We start from the raw sequence: 23,815 nt of genomic DNA, 5'->3' as shown, positions 1-23,815 counted from the left end.
TATACTATTCAGACCATGACCAATGTTGATTTCTTTTCCTGTAAAGTAACACACACAATCTAGACAACTGCCAAGCGCGATGATCTTTATGACTTGTGTAGGAAGGATTACGTGTTTGTTGTACATGTTGATTAATTTTAACGACATATATTAATAAAAACATAGGCTGATAAGTCAATAATTATCTATTGACTTATTGTTGATATTTTGCTGGTATTCTAACCAGCATCTTCAGAGCACAAAAAACAGTCTGTCATAGTGTGCGAGACAACAATCTGGTGTAACAATGGGACTACTTAGAACAATTGTAGCTACAACACAAAGGCTAAAGTCCTAATTTGGTGCCCTCTATGTTAAAAAAAAAAAAGAGAGAAAGAAGATACTAGTTATGTCTTAAGATGACTGTCTCCCAAATCTTAGGCAAATTTATAGCCATACTTGTTGAGGTTCAGAGTATGTTTCAAGGCTTCTGTTGATTCTAAGAACAATCTCTCTGACTTGTAAAAGCTTCTGTGCAGCACTTTGGTTTTTTTCCAGTTGACCCTGTGTGGAGAGATATCTAAAACATGGTCTGCTAGACCTGACTTGCCATAGCGATGGTGCGGGATGCAATTTTTATGTTCACAGAATTGGATGTCCACAGTTCTTCCTGTCTGACCGTAGCAAGCTTGATCACATGAACACGGTACTTTGCAGACTCCTGGATGTGATAAAGGAGAGATGCTGTCCTTAGGTGAATGAATGAGAGTAGCCAATTTGACATGTTTTAAATGTGGTGCGTAGCTGATGTTTATTAAGCACTCAAGATATCTTTTCCGATGTGCCTTTGGTCACCATCCCCAATGTATGGGATGGTGACTGTTTTGTTGTAGTTCTCCATGGCAGACAGTAGGAAATATTTCTGGGGAGCATTTAGTATTTTGTCTATCTTATGAGGATTATAGCTGGTTAAGAAAGTGTGACATAAGTGTGCAAGTTAAGCCACAAGAGCATTGTCATTGGAACAAATTGCTCTTGCTCTGTGGATTAGCATTTTTAGGATACTGTCTGCCATGGAGAACTACAGCAAAACAGTCAGACATAATGGCGAGTTCTGATATCACCGCACTATTCACAAATGTATCACTAATTGAAAAATAGAGGGTGCCAAATTAGGACTTTGTGTTGTAGCTACAATTGTTCTAACTAGTCCCACTGTTATACCAGATTGTTGTTGTCTTGTGCACTATGACAAACTGTTTTTTGTGCTCTGAAGATGCTGGTTAGAATACCAATGAAATATCAGCAATAAGTCAATAAATAATTATTTACTTATCAGTCTGTGTTCTAATATATACCATCAAAATTAATCAACATTTATGACTTATGACTGATCCAAACACTAGCATTTATCATTAAGGTTAAAATAAACAGTAAATATTTTTCAGCATGCAAATCAACTGGGATATAATATCAACAAACCAGATAAAACAGAAAAGAGAAGAAAATATGAGTGTGAATTTAAACAGAAACTGAAAAATGTGCAGCTGGAAGAGAATAAAAATATTGAAAACATTTGGAATCATATCATGGACAGCATAAAAGTAGCAGCAGAAAACTCAATTGGAATTTAAGGTAAAAATAGTGTAAAAATGGTTTAATGAAGTATGTGAAATGGCATTAAAGAAAAACAAAAAACATAAAAGCATTTGGTTTAATAATTCTGTTGATATGCATGAGGCTCAAAGATACAAAGAACAGCAAAGACAAAATAATCAGACAATAGAAAAGAAAAATTTTTATATGAATAGTAAGTAAATAATCCCAGAATATTTTTTATGAAATTAAAAACTCAAAAACAGGTCCACATATGAAGATATCAATAATCAAAAATAGTAAGGGACATACATTAACCACTAGAGATGAAACAGCAAATAGGTGGAGAGAGTACTTCAAATTCCTAAATTGTGAATCTTTTAAACAGAATACTTATCATACTTGTCACCCAGATAGATTTAAAACTTAACTAGCTGAAGTAGAAGAAAGTATAAAACATTGAATAACAAAGTACCAGGTACTGATAGAATAGTAGCCACACTCAAATATGGGGATGTGGATTAACCACTTACATTTTTTTTTTTTATGTTGGGCCCATATATGAGAGGTTGCCTGGTCAACCTATAGTACTTTAGTACCGTATATAGGTAAGCTGGTAAATTTAATATGGGAGAAGAAAAAAAAAGAGAGAGATACCCACAGGATGGAAAGAATTGCTGATCATTCCAGTGTATAAAAAGGGAAACAAAAATGAATATGAAAATTACAGGGGAATATCACTACTGTCAACCAGCTACAAAATTTTATCTAATATGCTAAAAAGAATCTTACTTTATGCTGAAGAAAAGATACAGTTGACCAGATTTTTACACTTAGATACCAGAAGAAAATGGGAATATTATCTGCAGGTCCATATTTTATTTATGGATTTCAGAAAAGCATATGATAGCATTCACAGAGAAGGCCTTTATTAGTATTAGATGAACTAGGAATATCTCATAAGATAATACGTTAATCAAAGTGTGCATTATTGACAGTCAAAGCATGGAACTGGCTAGTGGAATTAGATCTGAACTTTTTGATATTAAAACAGGATTGAAGTAAGATAATATCCTTTCACCGATCTTTTTTAATTTAGCATTAGAAAAATGTCTGAGAAACTGTAAAAGAGGACACAAACAGAACAATAATATCAGGATATGCAGATGATATACACCTCAGAGAAAATGATGAAGACATTAGAATAACATTCAGACAACTTCAAACTGCTGCTGAAAAACTAAGATTACAAATCAAATCAACCAGGATAAAATTGATACTTAAAAGTATATAGAATTCACAATCAAGGGGAAAATGACCAGTTTACATAATCATCATAATCAAATTCCTGATACATACTTTTAGGGAATTTATAGGTTAATTATGATAGCACAACAAGAAAGAGTTACACCATTACTAACTTCCGATTAATAATTTTCCTCCATATTAATCTGTTATCTGTCAAGACTCCAATATCAGATCTTATGTTTGTCTTTTAAGACACTTTTTAACTGTATCAATCCATCCACATCTTGGTCTTCTTCTTTCAACACTTATTTTGCTAATCTTTCCTCTCCCATTCTATTTAAGTGACCATACCACCAGAGATTAGCTCTACTAACACATTCTTGAATGCTAACAATTGCAAGTTCTTTCCTAATATCCTCATCTTTAATGTGATACTTCCATTGATGCCATTGTTCACTCCACCAATCATTCTCAGAACTCTAATATCAGAGGTGTTTAGTCTTTGATCTAGAGTTTTACTTCTAACCCAGCTTTAAGATCCATAAGTTAAAACTGGCTTGAACACTGAACACTTGAACAGCTAATTTAGTGTTTTGACTAATTTCTTTCTTGTTCCATATAAATTTATTCAGTTGACTTCCTACTATGGTAGGAAGTCAACTGAATTTACTATCTTCACTAAATATTGTGCACAAAAATCTAAAATGTTTTACTTGTGCTATAGGTTCATCATTCATGATGGAGTTGATATTTTCAATGTTTCTGCATATTTTCATTGTCTTTGTCTATTAATTTCTGATTTTCATACCAAATTTATGACAACAGTTATTCAATTTAATTAAGGAATCTTGCAGACTTGTGTTGGTTTTATTCAGAAGTATAAAGTAAAAAGTATAAAGAAGTAAAAAAAAAAAAGTATAAGTACTATAACAGTGGAGATGATGTGCACCCTTGTCACGCACCTGATTTTACTTCAAACCATCTTCCTGCACCTCCTTCAATTCTAACTGCTGACTCACAGCTTAAATAGAGATTATGTATTGCTTCATATAATGCCCCATTGACACCATATAACTGTAGAGTTTTGAATAGCTTTTCTCTTGGAACCTTGTCATATGCCTTTTGTAGGTCTACAAAACTTAAATACAGATCTTTGTTATATTCCCATGATTTTTCAACTATTTGTCTTAAAGTGAAAATCTGATGCTGAAAATCTCTGTTTGGCCTAAATATAACTTGTTCTTCACCAAACTTCCCTTCCACAATTTTTCTTAGCTGTTTCTCATGTATACTTGTATAAATCTTACCAGAAACACTGATAGGGAAATACCTCTGTAATTCTCACATTCAGCTGTATTTCCTTTTTTATATATTTGTACTATGAGAGCTCTACTCCAATCCTCTGGAATTCAACCTTCTGAATTATTCAATGCAGCCACTGTAAAACTCTTTTTACCTCCATATTTGAGCATTTCTGGCCAAATTTCATTTACTCCAGTTGTCTTTCATATTTCATATTTTTAATTACTCTTTCTGCTTCAAGTATGGATTGAAAAACTTTCCTCTTGGCACCTGTCATATGCCTCTTTCCAGATCAATAAAACTTAAATACAAATCCTTGTTATATTCTCAAGATTTCTCAATTATTTGTGTTAAAGTGTATCCCTTAATGAAAGTGTATTCCTTAATGAAACTGTTTTTTTAGCAATCTTTCAAAGTAATTACACCAAACATCTAGAATATCTTTGAAGCTAGATTGCATGCCTCTAATAGATCTTATCATTCACTACATCATTTACTATCTTCCAAAATTCTATTCCAATTTCATTTTGGAAATTAAATAGAATTTCCAAAATTCTATTTAATTCCAATCAGAGTTAAACAGAAATATACAAGAGACAATCATTGGACCTATTGTTTTATATGGAGCAGAAACCTGGAGCATAACAGACTAAGATGCAAAAGCCATGCAGATCTTTGAAAAAAAATTCTCAGAAAAGTTTATGAACCTATAAGAAAGAGATAATACAATAGACAAATGGAGAAGACATAATCAAGAACTATATGAACTCTACAGATCCCCAGTTCTGTAGAGTTCATACTGCTATGTATTTAATAATCCATGGGCTGTATGTTAGTTGGAGTGTGCAGTCACACATCAAATTACTAAATTACCAAACTAACCATTCTTTTTCTTTTTTAATCCCTTTTAAATTTTTTATTTGAAAACATTCATCATTTTTCATAACAGTATTATAGAATTTATAGTTATTTAAAATTAATGTTTTTTTTTTCCCTGTCTCATGTTGGAATTAGTCTAATTATATATATTTCAGGATTTATCATGTTACAAAATTATATTTTTAAATAAAAATAAAGTAGACATTTTTTACAGTAAAGATAAATAAACAAATAAATAATGATTATAATAAATCACTCAGAAAATACTTTATCCCAAATGTTTGGACTTGGACAGAAATCAGAATTAACAGAAATAAACAACTTACTTTATTGGTGAGATCCTGCAATGCTTGAAGATTCTCTTTTGAGAGAACAAAGTCCTCATCCTCATTACATATAACATCTGTTTCAAATGAAGTATTTGGAAACATTTCCATGCTGTCCATAAGCTCAATAAGAAGGTTTTTAAGTGAATGAAATTTCTTTTGTCTACATTCCTATTGAAGAGAAGATTAGAAAGTGCTTTTTACAACATTATTGCTAAAAACAAATTCTACTACTTTTAGACAATCTGAGAACTATTATAAACTAATGAAAAGTCTCAACCAAAGTTGCACAGAAATAATAACTATCAAGACCTCCACAGAGTCAAAAGATTCATTGCGGAAGGTCCACACACTCATGCAAAAAGATCATGAAACGGTGCCTTTAACCCATTCACAGTTTCTGCATCACCAATTACTCTCCATAAAAAAAACCTGCTTCTCACCCCCTTGCTCACATCCTCCTTATACAGCTTCCAGGGATGACCTCCTGTTCTACCCTTCTCTCTCTACTCTATGAAAAATCTCTACATTAATATGATAACTCTTATATGTCTCAATCATATCCCCCCCCCCCTCTCCTATTCAGAAGGCTCGAAAAGTTGCATTCCATCAATATGTCCATATTCCACAGTCCTGCAACTGACTTAATGTGAACCTTCTCTAATATATCCTCGTTTCCTTGAAAACCAGCAACTAAATCTGCACACAGTAGTCCCGAGCCTGATGAAGGCCTTATACAAAGGAACTATAACCTCTTTGCTTCTACATGCCAAGATCCTCCTCATCACTGCATAATCCATTGTGATGTTCTTACCATTTTAGCAATGTGATTCCTAAACTACAAATCTCTGTCCACTATCACTTACAGATGTTTTCATCTCCTTCGAAATCTCAATTAAGTGTATACTCTGTATTCAAACTCACTCACCCACACGCTCATAGTCTATTGAGATTCTTCTGCAAAGCCAGACTTACTCTGTTCCTCATAGTTCTTCCCAATTGCATCATCAGCAAACAACTGTATATCCCTATTTCATTAACATAGAAGGTAAACCATAATGGTCCCAAGATGTTGCCTCCACTAGTGATTTTCCTCTTTTGAGATACTTCTCCATATACACAACCTGCTGATAGCCAATCACCTATACAACTCAACTCTCAAATCCAATCCCGCCTGTTTCAATTTAGTTACCAGCTTGTCATGTGGCAATCTATCAAAGACTTTTGAAAAATTATTATTATTATATAGGCACCTCCATGGAGTCCAAAGACTCATCGTGGGAGACCCAATCTACTCTACCATACCTCTCCTTACATTAACAGAAAAAGCACTCACAACTGACTGGTAATCCATTCCATTCATTCACCACTCTCCTAGTAAAAAAATCTAGTCCTCACATCCCTTTATTCAACTTCCAGGGACCTTGTTCTGGTCCCTCTAGCCAAATGCTGAAACATTTCCCCTGCATCTATCCTATAAAATCCTTTAAGCAACTTAAATATATTTCTATCATACATCTCTTTTTCTCCTATCAATGAACTTCTGCAACCCACACACCTTCAATCTATCCTTGTAGGCCATATTCCACTCACCATCTTGGTCACTTGCTTCTGAATCCTCTCCACTACTTCCACATCCCCAAGAAACCAAGGGACCAGACTTGAGCACAGTAATCCAGATGCGAATGTATCAAGGCCCTATAAAGAGAAATTACAACTTCCTTATCTCTACTTGTTAATGTGTTCACTAGCCAAGTAATCTTATGTGCTACTTTAGCAAGCTTAGCAATGTCCTCTAAACTTTAACTCTTTGTCTACCACCACTCCTAAATCTCTAGTTTCATCTATTTCCTGGAGTACAGCACCATCAATGTGATATATAGCTTGTAATCTATTTATCCCAAAATGCATAACTATGCATTTCTCCACATTAAACTTACACCCATTATCTTTGGCTCATGCTGACAGCCTATTTAAATTGTCCTGCAAATACTCCACATGGCTTGATTAACTATTACTCGACCTAATTTCACATCATCAGCAAAAAACTGAATATTTCCTTTCAGGTTATTTCCTATATCATTTATGTGTAAATTAAATAGCAATGGTCCCATCACTGAACCTTGTGGCACACCACTAGTCACCTGCTTTCGCCTCGATTCTGCCCCTCCATATACCGTTTTTTAATATCAGTCAGAGGCCACCTTCATATCCACTTAACCAGAGGATAAAGTCAATTTGTGTAATAGTGTTTCATGTAGTATTCTGTCAAAAATCAAGTATATTACTATATATTCATCTCCCTTATCCAAAGAATCTGTCACTTGTTGTAATACATAAGCAGATTGCTAAAATATGACCTCCCCATTAACAAACCCATGCTGACCATCATTGGGAATAATGCTATTATCAACCTAATTCTGAATCCTAGCCCTCGCCAACCTGTTAACACCTACAAGAATTCTAGACACAGAGATTGGCCTAGAATTTGAGTCAGTGTTTTATCCCTCCCTTCCTTTGTGAAAAGTTAAACAATTTTTTCCCACTTACCACTCTTTTAGAACTTGCCCTGTTGTAAGACTCAGTGCTGCTAATTCTCTAGAACATTCCTTCAAAACAAATGACGATACATTGTCAAGTCCTACTGCCTTATTAACATCAAGTTTACTTAATTCCTCATATACCTCCTGTTCATTCACCATCAGTTCCTCCACCACTACTTCTATACTCCAACTTCTCATGATGATGATTTCATCAGAACCTAATGAAATACCCTGATAAACTACTACTCATTGAAAACTGACTATATCCTCTACATTCTACCACTCTCATCCACTAACATCAGCCAGCCATAGTTCAATTCTTTCTTCTACTTGACAATTCACTAGGATTTTTCTATGCTTGAATAATAAATTTTTGTTCATACTGCACTTTTCTGTCATTACTAACAAAGTTACTTTCCTGGTCTGCTCTTTGTATTCTTCATGCATAATGTTTAAGCTCATTTGTTGAAAGAGCTTAAATATTATGTATGTTTAAGCTAATATTTGCTGAATAAGTGAAGTTCAAAAATTCTGTATCCAAACTACATCACATAAACTGTACTGTTATGCCATCCTTCTTTCCTCTCTCTAAATGCTGTTAGAGTGGAAATTAGTAAATTAACATTTGTGATCCTTAGCATGTTTTCAACATATAATCTTAGGGTTATTCAACTTTTAATTTGCTAATAAGCATAAAAAATTTGGGGCAACCATTCTCATAATGTGACTAGCAGCACATTCCTACTGGAAACTTGAACCAAGTTCTGAGTGAGTGAGTGTGAGAGAAAGACTTTTGGAGAAGTGTTGTAATATGGAGACTAGTGCAGACTGACAGAGTTGGAGATTCATTCTGTCAATAAGTAGTGAAAGCGTAGCGTACAAAAGACTGTAGTATGAAAACCCATTCTTTAAATTTATTTCTGAGTGAAGTGTCCACACTCATAATAATAATCTACAAGAGTGAACTCTATGGAGTACATATAAACCAGAGTGAACTAAACTAATAACTATTGCTTCATAGGGAACACAGTCTTTCCCTTTTCTAAGCAATATAATCAATAGTAATAGCATTTTTTTTTTTTTTTGTACATTCCAATTATCTTTTCACATTCAATTGCTGGGATCTTCCTGCACTTGCCAGCACCTACAATAACATAGGGTTTGATCAGTGCAGTTTTATGACCTGTGTAGTTGCAGTCAAAAATTAATTCTAGATATGTTTTGGAAAAAACTTGTAATATGAAGGCTATCTAAATGTAGCATAATTGTATTCCCCAAGATACATCTTCTCAACTGACAGATAATGGTGGCCAATTACTCTTGCTTTTGGATTTGACAGCACTATCTTTTCAGATGTACCCTGAATACATGGGATAGTAACAATTCTGGTGTGGTCTTGTATATTATGGATGAGAGGGGTATTGAGGGAGCCATTTAGTATTGTCTCTATTTTGTGGGATTATAACTATCTGATAAAGTGTGGCAAGTTCACTGGTAAGAGCAGTATCATTGTAACAGACAGCTCTGGCTCTGTGTGTTAGTGTTTTTAGGATACCATATTGTTGAGCTAGATGATGGCATGATTGCACAAATATTTCCAGTATGTGAAGGTTTTCTTCATTATATTCCAGTAAAGGTTTTCTTTACTGGAATATATTTGCTTAATAAATATAAGCTCCCCCATCATATTTAAATCATATATCAAATTTGCAACTCTTATCCATTCATCTAAGGACAAACCCTCTCCTTTATCACATCCTGGAATATATGAAGTTCACTGTACTTGTGATCTGTAGACATCTGCCTCAGAGAACATAAATACATCTGGTACCATTGCTAAGGCAAATTTGGAATAGCAGACCATTCCTTGGACACCCCTTCACATAGGATCAGATGAAAGAAAACAAAAGTGCTATACAGAAGTCATTAAAAATCAGAGAGACTGTTGATGAGGAATGAGACTTTAAAATATTCTCTAAACCTCAAAAAGTAGGGTTGCATCAATTTACTAAAAATCTGGAAGATAGTCATTTTAAGATCAAATTAATATTTGTTAAACTCTCTTTAATTAACAACAGATAATGCCAATTAAGACTTTAGTTCTTTGTGCTGTTACAATTTTAAACTGTTCTCAGTATTAATCAACTGTTGCTGTTTCCATATGTAAACTGTTTGTGCACTGAAGATGCTGGATATAAAAGTAAAATATTGGCAAATAAGTAAATACGTACATTATTTTCTCATCACTGTCTTGTTTTGTGTATTAAAATGTTATATTAAAAAACTCAACACGAAGTGCCAACACAAGCCTTTCTACTCATTTCTCCTCCTACAGGCCACATAATGAAAGAATACCATGGGATTTTCATTGGACTGCAGTGCTAGTCACTTCTAGTACACCATTTTTGTCTTCATTACTATACTAGTTAATTTTCTGGATCTAACTCTCACATTCCCTCTTGCGATTGCTTTCCACTTTCCCATAACAGCTTTTCATCTGCAGTTCCTGTTCTTCAAGTGAAAAAGATAACTGTTATTTAAATTAAAGGGATATTAAATCCCACATTGTTTTAAAACCGAATAAGAAACTCAATGATTAGAATCAGAGAGTTTCATGCCGAATATAGTAAACTATAAAGCATCTGCGATTACTAACGTGAGCTAATGCAAGTAGTCCTAGTACGTAGTACAATCTCGGGCAACTCGCAGCAAAGGTGGTAAAGTTCTGATCGCTATTCTTGGTATTTTCCATAATGATAAAACACATTTCCTAGGAAATGTATGCTGTTATTACATTATGATGGGAGGTCACTACCCAGACCGGTTTCAGCCTTTTTTGAGGCTTCATCAGTGAGTAGCTAGACCAAATTAATACCAAAGGGTATAGCAAAAAGAACTTATATACTCTGCTATATGAGTTGTCAAAAAGGTGCACCCATTAAGTTACTTAAATATAAAGAGCCAATAGGCTTCAATATCGCCGAAATGAAGCCTATTGGCTCTTTATATTTAAGTAACTTAATGGGTGCACCTTTTTGACAACTCATATAGCAGAGTATATAAGTTCTTTTTGCTATACCCTTTGGTATTAATTTGGTCTAGCTACTCACTGATGAAGCCTCAAAAAAGGCTGAAACCGGTCTGGGTAGTAACCTCCCACCAACAGCATACATTTCCTAGGAAATGTGTTTTTACATTATGGAAAATACCAAGAATAGCGATCAGAACTTTACCACCTTCGCTGCGAGTTGCCTGAGATTGTACTACGTACTAGGACTACTTGCATTAGCTCACGCTAGTAATCGCTGATACTTTATAGTTTACTATATTCGGCATGAAACTCTGATTCCAATCATTGAGTTTCAAAACAATGAGGGACTTAATATCCCCTTAATTTAAATAATGTTTTTATTGCCGAAATGAAGCCTATTGGCTCTTTATATTTAAGATAACTGTTATTTTTTTTCACTTGAAGAATCCACCATTGCTGTTGATAAATATATTATATATATATATTTTTTATTTATTTATTATTTTTTTTAAATAGCTCCAATTTACTGCTCTCTCCCCCATTCAATTCTTCAATCCATGCAACAACTGCCCCTAGTTGTCTAAGATTATTATCAGCTTAATGTGAGGGAGTTTGTCCAGTGTGATATGTGCAGGATGTATGCGGTTGTGTCACCTTTTCTTAATAACTTTGATATCTATGCTCTTTACGTTTATTTGCCCCTTGGTGTCACGTGGTACTATCTAAGTACAAAGGGAATCACCCTGAGGTAGAGCCAGAATCCAAATGTAACAAAGCTGAGGTTGTTCTCATAAAATCCTAAGACATTTATTTGTTTTGACTGCGCCACTTAGGACAATTAGTTTAAAGAAAAAAAATCTTAAACAAGAAGTGAGCACCCAGCTATACCTCAATGACTAACAACTGTGCAATCATGACAGTCGACACGCTACTCAAATCTCCTGCTTAGGTTCGCATATTTAGCAAGTGGTGCATCGGATAATACTAACAAACAACTGAATCAGAGTAAGCAAAGGATTTATTTAACATTCTAACATATATACAGTTCATGGAAGTCTGGGAAAGATCATTTCTAAACTACAAATTTATGTGCTATCATAGTTATCAAATACAAACAGTAAATTCTCATGACTCTCATAGGATTAACAATAGAGCTGCTCTATAACACTTCACACATAAGATCCTCATAACTCTCTTAATTAAAACCTAGTAAACTTTCATTATCATTATCATGTGAATACAAGGTGATTATTTCATTATCACCTTGTATTCACACATCTTAAGGTATCACTCTTTAAGTTACACTTGTCTACTTTCACAACTTATAATTTGCTACAGTCCTAAGGTTTATCTTTGTTAAGTCCTTAGATCTTGATTCACATATCATTCATTTACACTATTTAACGATAAAATTTCATGATACCGTATTATAGTTATCTCCTGTGCTTGTTCCTCTCTTTACTTGTCCTTTGACCCTCAAATTGATTTCTTTGTGCTGGGATTGGTACCTGGAATTCCTCGATTATATGCTGGCCTATTCGTTTCAGTCGGTTATGCCTTCCTTTCAATAGGATTCTTGGGGCAAAGTCACTCTTTTGCACATGTGTCCCTTTTACCTAGCCTCTTCACAGACTACCCTTTTCTTCTGGAGTAATGTGATTCACTTCAGACCTTGAGACGCATAACCTTTCCCGTGGATACGCAACATCTACCATTTCCATCTGCCGGGCATCAGGGCAGAGATTTCCCCTCACGTTCTCGAACCGTCCCTCCGCTCGTGAAGTCCCCACACCAAAACCAAAACCACCAGGAAAAAAGCCTCGGGGGGGGGGTCCTAACTTTTATATCTGCGCACCCTATCAACACCTTCCATAATTTTCTCTGCCCCCCCCCCGACTCATCGATAACGCAACGCAATATCTCTCGGTAGAATATTTCTACTTTTCTGCCTACTTATCATGTGCCGTGTCCACACGATACGCTTGCGGCAACTTCCTTTAATCCTGTGCTCTTGGCCTTGGATTAAGCTACAATTATCGTCAAAAATTGTGAGTCATTCATCTAAGCTTTGTCTATCTAATTCCTAGAAATGGTATACCGCTTCAATCATACTATAACGTTCTTTTCTCTAGAATTTTACCGTCAATATTTAACTAGCTTAAGTAATCTTTCTACATAATGGAATAACACTTCTTTCTTATGCATTTTCACAATTATTTTCCTTTTGTTTAATATATAGAATTTTATTCACACATATGTAGTTTACACTCTTAGATGCAAGCAAATTTTCTATTATAGGTTCTTTACTTGTTAAATTATGAAAGAATAAATTCTCTTAGGAATTTTATCAATCACAATTTAACAATGCTTTCCCGAAAGAGGCTGGAGTTTGGATGGAAAATGATAGTGGTGGGAGACTATGTAGAAAGTGTAAGGAAAGCAAGGCATTGAAGTATGTGTCAGGTCGTGAGATTGTTGTGGTAGAAGAAAGCCAGAATGTAAGTGAAAATAGGGCTTGATAGGGAATTGTGATGTTGTATAAGATGGCAATGAGAGCAGTGATCAAAGAGAGAGTGAAAACAATTATACAGAGAGAGAAAATGGTTTAAATGATGAAAAAAATGAGGAATTATTTGTAAGGAGTGAGATTGCAAGGTTACACGAAGTAATACACAATGTAAAGCGGCAGTTGGAGCAGCTGCAAAACTCTTTCCAGAGTGCCTCGGCTAACGGAAATAAGCAAGTGTTTGAAAGGAAAATAAGCATAAGAGTGGGAGAGGTACAGAAATGAAGGAAAGAGTGTTGTAAGGCGACTCGTTATTAAGAGGTGTCATAGATGGGAGTTTAACTAAATCATACTTACCGGGTGCGAAATTTAAGGATGTAAGTGAGAGTACAGGAATACCTTGGATAGCACGGTTAATTGGTTCCAAGAAGCGTCCGCACTATGCAAAACCGCGTTGTTTGAGGTCTATTTATAAAGGTTTTCAATTTAATTTGTTTATTACATAAATTTAGGATAATAAAAATGTTTAAAAATTAAAAAAAAATTGTTATTTTTATTAACTAAATAACAAATAAAATCCTTTTAAACTGATATAAAAGTTGTAGAAAACAAAACAAATATTGCTTCAATTTTAGCATACAGTAATTTACTTTTTATTAAAGTAGTCTTTTAGTGTTCGTTGAACCATCCTTGTCTTCTTTGTCTCTTCAAGTACTAGATCTCTGTAGCATTTGATGGATTTATTGAGACTTTGTCTCACTTTGATGCTTCTTTCCAAATTCGGATCGGCATTTATGAGAAAGTTGGAAGCTTCGTCGATTTTTCTCACAAAAGTTGAAAGGTCAGCAAAGGAAAATTCTTCAACCATGACATCAGTGGGGTCATCTTCGTCTTCTTCCCCTTCATAGGCTCATTGTTGTTCCAACTTCAAAATGGTTTCACTATCCAGATCATTTGAATGAGAATCAATACATTCATTCACATTGTTACAATCTAAACTTGTAAAACCAAGATCTTTGCCCATCTGCACAATTTCTGTTGAGATTTCCTCTTTCTGTGTTGCAAAGTCCTTTCAACAATGCGGCAAGATATTATGCCATACGGCTCTCATGTTGCTTCGAGTCACCTCTTGACAAGATTCATAAATATTTTGAATGGCATCTTTGATGTTAAATTTCTTCCAAAATTCACTCAAAGTCCAAGAATCTTCTTTTGCTGCAGCTTTAATAGTTTGAGCAAAAGTTCGTCTTAAATAGTAAGCCTTGAAAGTGGAGATAACGCCTTGATCCATCGGCTGCAGAATTGATGTTGTGTTTGGAGGGAAAAAATTAATCTTGACATTTTCATCTAAGTCAGTCAATAGAGTTGGATGGCCTGGCGCATTGTCTAATAATTGAGAGTTTAACGAAGTCATACCAGCCAGGTGCGAACATAAAGGACGTCAGCGAATCTAATCGACTGCAAAAACAGAGGGTAAAAGAGATGATAATTGTGGCAGGAACGAATGATTTGAAAGAGGACAAAATGGAAATGACAGAGGATGTGAGGGAATTGTTTGAGGTAGCAAAAGAGAAGAGTGAGAGAGTTAGGATGGTGAGTATCTTACTGCGGTATGACAGTGAAGTGTTTAGAAGGAGGGCCATAATTGCCAATGACTTTATGCGTGGGTTATGCATGGAGAGTGGTGTGGAATTTGTGGATGTGTGGAATGAGTTCGATGGGCGAAAGGACTTATATAAGATGGATGGATTGCATTTGAATAGAGTTGGTGTACGGAGACTTGAAAGAGTGTTGATGAATGATGTGGAAGTGAATGTACAGACTCAGGGAAACTAGATTTATTAAGAGGGGGGGGAGTAGATATGCAGACTTTAGGGGGGCAGTTAAGTGTATGAATGAGTATATTATGCCCAAGCGAGTACGACGGACAACAAATCAGAATGGGATAGTTAGTATAAGGCATCAAAGTAGGGATGGGACAAATGGGCTTCTACGATTCATGTACACTAATGCCAGGAGTATTAGGAACAAGAAGGAAGAGTTTTTGGCTATGGTTGGCACTTCCAGGCCACATGTTATCAGTATTAGTGAAACATGGCTGACAGAAGATGATAAAGCTAGTGGGATTGAATGCGACGGGTATAGCGTGTTCAGGAGTGACAGGGTGAATAAAAAGGGGGGAGGAGTGTTATTGATGATAGCTGATGATCTTCAGCCAAGGAGTATAGAAGTTGAACTGCATGATGGGGAAAAAAGCACATTTGAGGCTGTTTGGTGTGAGATAGAATCCAGCAGAACAAAATATACAATTGGGTGCTGCTATAGACCGGGTGATGGAGTGGATGGTGGGGATAGTATGCATAAGCAAATAGAAGAAATGAGTGGAAGGAGGGTAATTATTATGGGTGATTTCAATTATGGTAACATTGACTGGAAAGAGGAGAGGGCACATGGGAGGAAGGAATTGGATTTTCTGCTTTCTTTTTTATTTATGTTCATAAACATTTGGAAATCTATACTACGTTAATGCTATATTAGAGAAATTAACATTAGAGATAAGGCTAAATGTGTTTTTTAAAGCCTCCAGTAAACTAGGTGATGGCATTGCGCTATGCTATTTACAGAGCGAAATTCATCTACCACCTAAATATTTTCATAAGAATTCATGCCAGTATAAGAATTCTAATCGGCAGCTACTTAGTAAAAAAAAAAAAAAAAACAGTGACTCTCTCTCTCTCCAGTTGGCTACCCAAACTTCATTATCTCAATCAGAAAAATGATTGCATTGACTAAGGCTGTGATTTTTTATGGCATAAGCAACTACAAAGCAAGTACATTGTATGGCTGATATTTTCTAGTGCTTTGCCAGTTTATGACGTAACTTCCTGGTATGGAACATCATCTCAGTATGAGACTGTCTAACTTATTTTCAGTTGAAAAGTCGGGGGTCTCATATCACTACACAGGTTTCGAAACCAGATTTTCTAACTAAAGAAAACTTTTGCACTTTCCTCGTATCTGTGTTAGAGGCATATACACTATGGACCATTTATATCAGAAAACATATTGTGTTATCATAACGTAAATTGTATTGTATAATAATAGCATAGTGATAATAACAACAGTTACATACTATTATTCTCATTCACACAGGAAGAACGAATAAAATAAGATCAACTATTATTTTCAAATTTTATTTCTAATAGAAAAGAAAGAAAAACAGTTACTATTAGAACATGTAATTTTCCAAATACCTATAGAGTAATCCTGAACAGAAGATGCTAATGTTATCTCATAATACTCAAATTCTGGTTTTCATGCAATCTCAGTTTTTTATCAGGTTCTCCTGATAAAATCTGGGAAATAATTTACTTCTCAATTGTAGTGTTTTCTAACACTACAATTGAAAAATAAATTATTTCACAGAAAAAAATAAAAATAACAATGTGAATATTTTTCCTTTGCCACCACATCACTGATGTGATATGGGTTCAAAATTTCCCATGTGGGAAATTATGTATATACTAGGGGGGCTCTGCCCAGTGGTGAGCTATAAGGGACTCGCACGAGCCCTTTGTTAAATATTTCTCAAATTTGTGAGCCTCTTGTTCTTGTTTACTTTTTTATTTTTTCGAAAAAAAATTTTTTTTTGAAATATATTAAGCAACAAACTCATACAGTAGGGGTGCTTAAGGGTCAAAGCTGTATAACTGAGAGGAGACCTCCACATAGCCTTTAAAGGAATGCGGAGAACCGAACAGGGCTTCTGACCTAATGTCCAATCCTCACCTTCTCGTGGTGCACCCTGTTGGGTATCTACTTTGATACTGAACGAACGAGGATGGGCTGGCAATTTGGGATTTAGCCGACCAAATTGTATTCTTATTGGTTAAACCAAAATAAAAAATGATGGTACAACATGACAAAATTTCATGCCTGCTGGGGCGTCGCCCGGTTAAACAAGGCCCCCGTTGTTTTCGCCAGGGAACCAGGGCGAACAGCGAAAAGTCAGCTACTGGAACAAATCTGAAAACAAACCCCAACTCAACATCACCAGAGTTAAAGATCGGTACTATCAACGTAAGAAGCCTGAATGGCAAAGAAATGGAGCTAGCTGAGGAATTAGATAAGTACCAGATCGACATAATAGGGGTGACTGAAACAAAAAAGACCAAAACTGGTGAGATCTTTCTGAGCAATAAATACAAAATGTTATATTCAGGCAATAACAATCAAGAAAAAGAAGGAGTAGCCATAGTATTCAACACAAAATACGAGGCTAATCTTCTTGAATGGCAGTCAGTCTCAAGTAGAGTAATGTGGGCAAATATGAGAATGGGGAACTGGACAATGAGACTTATTTGTGCCTATGGTCCCACAGAAGGTTCTACTAAGGTACAAGTGGAGGAATTTTTTGAGGCTTTAGAAAAAGCAACTGACACAATGAAAAAGGAAAAGTTGCTCCTTGTTGGGGATCTAAATAGTAGAGTAGGAAATGATTATGAGACATACAAAAATATTTTGGGAAAATTTGGAGAAAAGAGCAAAGCTAATAATAATGGCAAATATCTGTTGGATTTCTGCTCAGGACATGGACTGGTTATTACTAACACCATGTTCCAACATAAAAATGTGCACAAATTCACATGGAGAGAAGAGGCTAGGAATAAGAAAAGTCTCATTGACTATGTTATTGTTGATAGTGATGTTTTCTCCCTGGTGCAGGACACCAGAGTGTACAGAGGATTTGAAATTGGAAGTGATCACTATTTAGTCTTGAGCAGGATAAAATTGAATTTCATATTGAAAAGAATAACATGTAAGAAAGTTTTAAAGCGAATAAAAGTTGAGCAGCTCTCAGATGTAAACTGTAGACTAAAATACAGAAATATTATTGAAAAGAAAATGAAAGAGTTTGAGAACAGGAATCAAACCTTGGAGATTCAGTGGCAAACTCTGAAGGAAACATTGATTGATTCTGCCAGAGACGCATGTGGTGAGGTAGTGTGCAAAGATAAAAAAATCAGAACTCCCTGGTGGACACAGGAAGTTAAAGAGGCAGTGAAGGAAAAGAAGAAAGCATATCAAAAGTTCCTGGCAAATAAGTCAGCTTTTACTCTTACAGAATACAGAGACAAATGTAAGAAAGCTAAACAGTGTGTAAAACTAGCTAAACAAAAGTCATGGGAGGACTTTGGCAAGAATATACAAAATAAATATCAAGAAGGTGGCAAAATATTCTGGAGGTTGTTGAAGAAGCTTAGGAATGGAGGAAAGAGTGCTATAAAAGGAATTAGAGATGATAAAGGTGAAATGAAAACAGGAGAAAAAGATATCCTTGAAGTATGGAGTAATTACTTTGAAAAACTGCTAAATGAAACAAGCAGTGATGACAGCACAGTGATAAAAAACACTGACCAGGCATGCAGTCAGGAATACATATCCATACTTGAAGTAGAAAAAGCCATCAAAGGCTTGAAATGTGGAAAGGCAGCAGGAGTAGATGATATTCGACCAGAAATGCTGAAGTATGGTGGTATAAGAGTCTTACAGTGGCTGCACTGCATAGTTCAGAAAGCCTGGACAGAGGGACGAATTCCCGATGATTGGAGTAGAGCTCTCATAGTACCCATATATAAAAAGGGAAATAAAACTGAATGTGAGAATTACAGAGGTATTTCCCTACTGAGTGTTCCTGGCAAGATCTATGCAAGTATACTTGAGAAACGGTTGAGAAGAATTGTGGAAGAAAAGCTTGGTGAAGAACAAGCTGGATTCAGGCCAAATAGAGGCTGTCAGGATCAGATTTTCACTTTACGACAAATAGTCGAGAAAGCATGGGAATATAACAAAGATCTGTATTTAAGTTTTGTCGATTTGGAAAAGGCATATGACAAGGTGCCAAGAGAGAAGCTATTCAATACGTTGCAGTTATATGGTGTGAATGGAACATTATATCAAGCAATACTTAGTCTTTATTTGAGTTGTGAGTCAGCAGTTAGAATTGAAGGAAGTACAGGAAGATGGTTTAATGTTAAATCTGGTGTGAGACAAGGATGTACATTATCCCCTCTGTTATTCATTATCTATATGGATCACATTATGAAGGAATGTGGTGTTAAACCTGATATCAAAATTGGAGATGTTAATGTCAGCTCTTTGCTTTATGCGGATGATGTTATACTTCTAAATAAATCCGCTACAAGTCTGCAAGATTCTCTGACTAAATTGAATAGCTGTTGTAATAGATATGGTATGAAGGTCAGCAATAAAAAGACAAAGACAATGAAAATAGGCAGAATCATTGAAAATGTCAACTGTGTTGTGAATGGAGAACCTGTGGAACAAGTAAAACATTTCAGCTACTTAGGCACAATTTTTACTGAAGATGGTAAACTAAATATAGAAATAGACAACAGAATCAGCAAAGCTGGTATGGTGGGAAGTCAATTGAATAAATTCATATGGAATAAGAAAGAAATTAGTCGGAACACTAAATTAGCTGTATACAAGACTGTGTTCAAACCAATTTTAACTTATGGATCTGAGAGCTGGGTCAGAAGTAAAACACTTGACCAAAGACTAGAGACCGCAGATATGAGAGTCCTGAGAAAGATTAGAGGCGTGAACAGATGGCATCAATGGCAATATCATATTAAAAATGAGGATATTAGGAAAGAACTTGACATTGTCAGCATCCAGGAATGCGTTAGCAGAGCTAATCTCAGATGGTATGGTCACTTAAATAGAATGGGAGAGGAAAGATTAGCAAAACAAGTGTTCTCTGCCAGGTTGGCAGGAAAACGACCGAGAGGAAGACCAAGATATAGGTGGATTGATACAGTACAAAGTGCCTTAGACGATAGAAATATAAGATCTGATAATGTTGGAGTCTTGACAAGTAACAGACTGATTTGGAGGAAAATTGTAGATAGGAAGTTAGTAATGATGTAATTTTTTCATGTAGTACTGTCATATCCTGTACACCCCTTGAGGGTACATGGCAGGAATTTGATGATGATGATGATGACTCATACAGTAACCTAATATTAGTCTAACAAAAATTAGTCTATAGATTATTTGGAATTATTGTTTCAACTCCTCTATAAAGAATGCGTCCAAGTTTGAAAATAAAATAAGCGCATGCGCTATCTTTACCCTTCTCCCTTCTGATAGCCAATCAAATGTTTTATAAAATATTATAAAAGATTTCATTCTTATTATATTTTGGTAGTTAAAAAATGTTTTTCTTATGTAAGATAAATTAACACAGTTGATTGTGTGCAAATATTTCCTGTTTAGATCATGAAATATTTATTTAAAAATGATAGTCTTTGTTAAATTAGAGGTTGATTGTCCTCTCATGCTTTTTGATTGGAATTTGTACACAAGCTGTATTAAGTTTTTGTGTGAAATACAGTTTTTTTTAAACCCTTTGTTAAAATTTCCATAGCTCATCACTGGCTTTGCCTCCCTGATGCCTATGCCCCCCCGAGTTCCGGACTGGTAGACTAGTTATCCTTGAATTCTGAATACTCGAATTTTGAAGACTCGACACTCAGGGTAGCCCCAGTTTCAAAACGTTTCAAATAACTTAACAAAAAAACATTACATAAAAACGTTTCATAAAAAGGCTTATCATTTTATATCTATAGGGTATATATATCTATAGGGTATATATATATATATATGTGTAGAAAGTATTTTACCTTGGGTATAATAAATGTTGAAGATACCAAGCTATTTTAAACCTGGTTTTAATCCATTTCCCAAGTAAGCAAACAGACAAACAAGTCAAGTTTGCGCCTGCAAGTGTTGCAGGTGCTACGTGCAGAGTCAGCTAGACTTGCAACACTTGCTGGCGCAAACTTGACTTGTTTGTCTGTTTGCTTACTTGGGAAACGGAGTAAAACCAGGTTTAAAATAGCTTGGTATCTTTAACATATACAGGGTGTTCGGGATAAATTTGACAGTTTCGTAAGGAAAAAGAAAATCTTCTTTGTATCTATTAAATTTAATGAATTGACAAAAAAACATTACAGGCAGAGTTAATTACAATACTATCAACAAGATTTACTCAAAATAACCACCATTAGCATCGATCACAGCTTCAATTCTGCTTCGGAACCTCGAACAAGCTGATGCTACAGTCTCCCTGGGAAGGGCCGCAAAAACTGTTTTAATTTTATCCATTAACTGGGCTTTTGTATTACTGGAAGTGCGATTAGTGTCTTTTTCAACTGCGCCCCATACAAAATAATCCATGGGGTTAAGGTCTGGGGAGTTTGGAGGCCAAACATTTGGACTGGTGAAGTCGTAGAAATTTTCAGACAACCATTTTTGACTTTTCCCAGAGGTGTGGCAAGGGGCCGAATCCTGCTGCCATACATACGGCCTACCATTGGCTACCCTTGTTATCCAGGGCTTGACTACAGTTAGCAACTTCACGAACAAAGCCCGAATTCCAATGCCAGGGTTCTTCAACACCTGTTCCTGCAGATTTGCGAGGAATTCTGCTGTACGAACGCAATCAGATCATCTGCTAGGGATCTTTCTTCTTGCTACATCCTCGTAGTCACCATTGCAAGTCTCTAGTTCATGCCTGATTGTTTTTACTGTATTCAGGGAGCATTGGGCAGCAGTCGTAATATCCTTATTTTGATGGCGGGCACGAATCATCATGATACAAGTTATTCTCTTCCATGATTCAGGTGGGTTCCAGCTATCCATCCTTTCTGACATCTTGTATATGAATGAAGAAGGGTCCAAACTTTTAAATGAAGAGAAGTGTGTGTTAATACATGTAACTTACGGAAAAATATAATTAATTATAAATATGTCAAATTTATCCCGAACACCCTGTATATATATACACAGAGTGCCTTTTTTTCTAGAAAAAAATGCGCCGGAACTCGCATCTTGTTAAGCATTTTTATTAAAGAAAATGATATTCAAATCTTAATTTAAATGAAATATAAAGCAGCTGTCACGGAGTCGCCTAAATGAATTGAATATCATTTATCTTCTGTATTTTTTATTTTAGACATCAAATCTAAAATTAAACAAATTAAAACATACAACCAAAGACCAAATATAAAAGTAAATTTGTAAAAACATTATATAATTTAAGAGAAGTTCATAGTGTTTTCCAAAGTTTTGTCCAATTCTCGTTGAACTAATCGTCTTGACTCCTTTCTTTGCTCTTAATATCTAAGGCCGAATGTCATCTTCTAAGAAACTAGAGATCAACATACTTTGAAGGATCGAAAAGTCTTAAAGGTGGTCCTCCACTCCAAACAAACATAAAATTTAAATCAGTTCCATATAGGACATGTATCAGATAGTTTCATCATATTTTACATTACAACATATTTTATGATGCTTAATTAACAGAATAATTCTTATTATTGAAATGCACACTCCATAAATAACAATAATAATAATCATCATCATCAAATTCCTGCCATGTACCCTCAAGGGTTACAGGATATGATAGTACTACATGAAAAAAATTACATCATTATTAATTTCCTATCTACAATTTTCCTCCAAATCAGTCTGTTACTTGTCAACACTCCAACATTATCAGATCTTATATTTTTATCGTCTAAAGCACTTTATACCGTATCAATCCACCTATATCGTGGTCTTCCTCTGGGTCGTTTTGCTGCCTACCTGGCAGAGAACACTTGTTTTGCTAATCTTTCCTCACCCATTCTGTTTAAGTGACCATACCACCTGAGATTAGCTCTGCTAACGCATTCCTGGATGCTGACAATGTCAAGTTCTTTCCTAATATCCTCGTTTTTAATATGATACTGCCATTGATGCCATCTGTTCACGCCTATAATCTTTCTCAGGACTCTCATATCTGTGGTCTCTAGTATTTGGTCAAGTGTTTTACTTCTGACCCAGCTCTCAGATCCATAAGTTAAAACTGGTTTGAACACTGTCTTGTATACAGCTAATTTAGTGTTCCGACTAATTTCTCTCTTATTCCATATGAATTTATTCAATTGACTTCCCACCATACCAGCTTTGCTGATTCTGTTATCTATTTCTATATTTAATTTAACATCTTCAGTAAAAATCGTGCCTAAATAGCTGAAATGTTTTACTTGTTCCACAGGTTTTCCATTCACAATACAGTTGACATTTTCAATGATTCTGCCTATTTTCATTGTCTTTGTCTTTTTATTGCTGACCTTCATACCATATCCATTACAACAGCTATTCAATTTAGTCAGAGAATCTTGCAGACTTGTAGCGGATTTATTTAGAAGTATAACATCATCCGCATAAAGCAAAGAGCTGACATTAACATCTCCAATTTTGATATCATGTTTAATACCACTTTCCTTCATAATGTGATCCATATAGATAATGAATAACAGAGGGGATAATG

General features: G+C 35.2%; 1 protein-coding gene across 2 annotated transcripts in view; it reads right to left on the bottom strand.

Annotated features, from left to right (window-relative positions):
• LOC150106330 (protein regulator of cytokinesis 1-like) overlaps window positions 1-23,815 on the bottom strand; it is a 253,410-nt gene that overhangs the window by 165,357 nt on the left and 64,238 nt on the right. For both annotated transcript variants that reach the window (XM_090392371.1, XM_090392370.1), the window contains exon 4: window positions 5,331-5,501. In XM_090392371.1, the coding sequence (XP_090248497.1) occupies window positions 5,331-5,501 (171 nt within the window). The remainder of the gene's footprint in view (window positions 1-5,330; window positions 5,502-23,815) is intronic.

Source organism: Typopeltis vanoorti, chromosome 5 (genome assembly GCF_054136105.1).
Source record: "Typopeltis vanoorti isolate ZY-2024b chromosome 5, IOZ_Tvanoo_1.0, whole genome shotgun sequence".
In the NCBI taxonomy this organism is placed as follows: domain Eukaryota; kingdom Metazoa; phylum Arthropoda; class Arachnida; order Uropygi; family Thelyphonidae; genus Typopeltis; species Typopeltis vanoorti.
The sequence above is the reverse complement of the archived record's forward strand: the minus strand, read 5'-3'. Positions and strand labels throughout refer to the sequence as shown.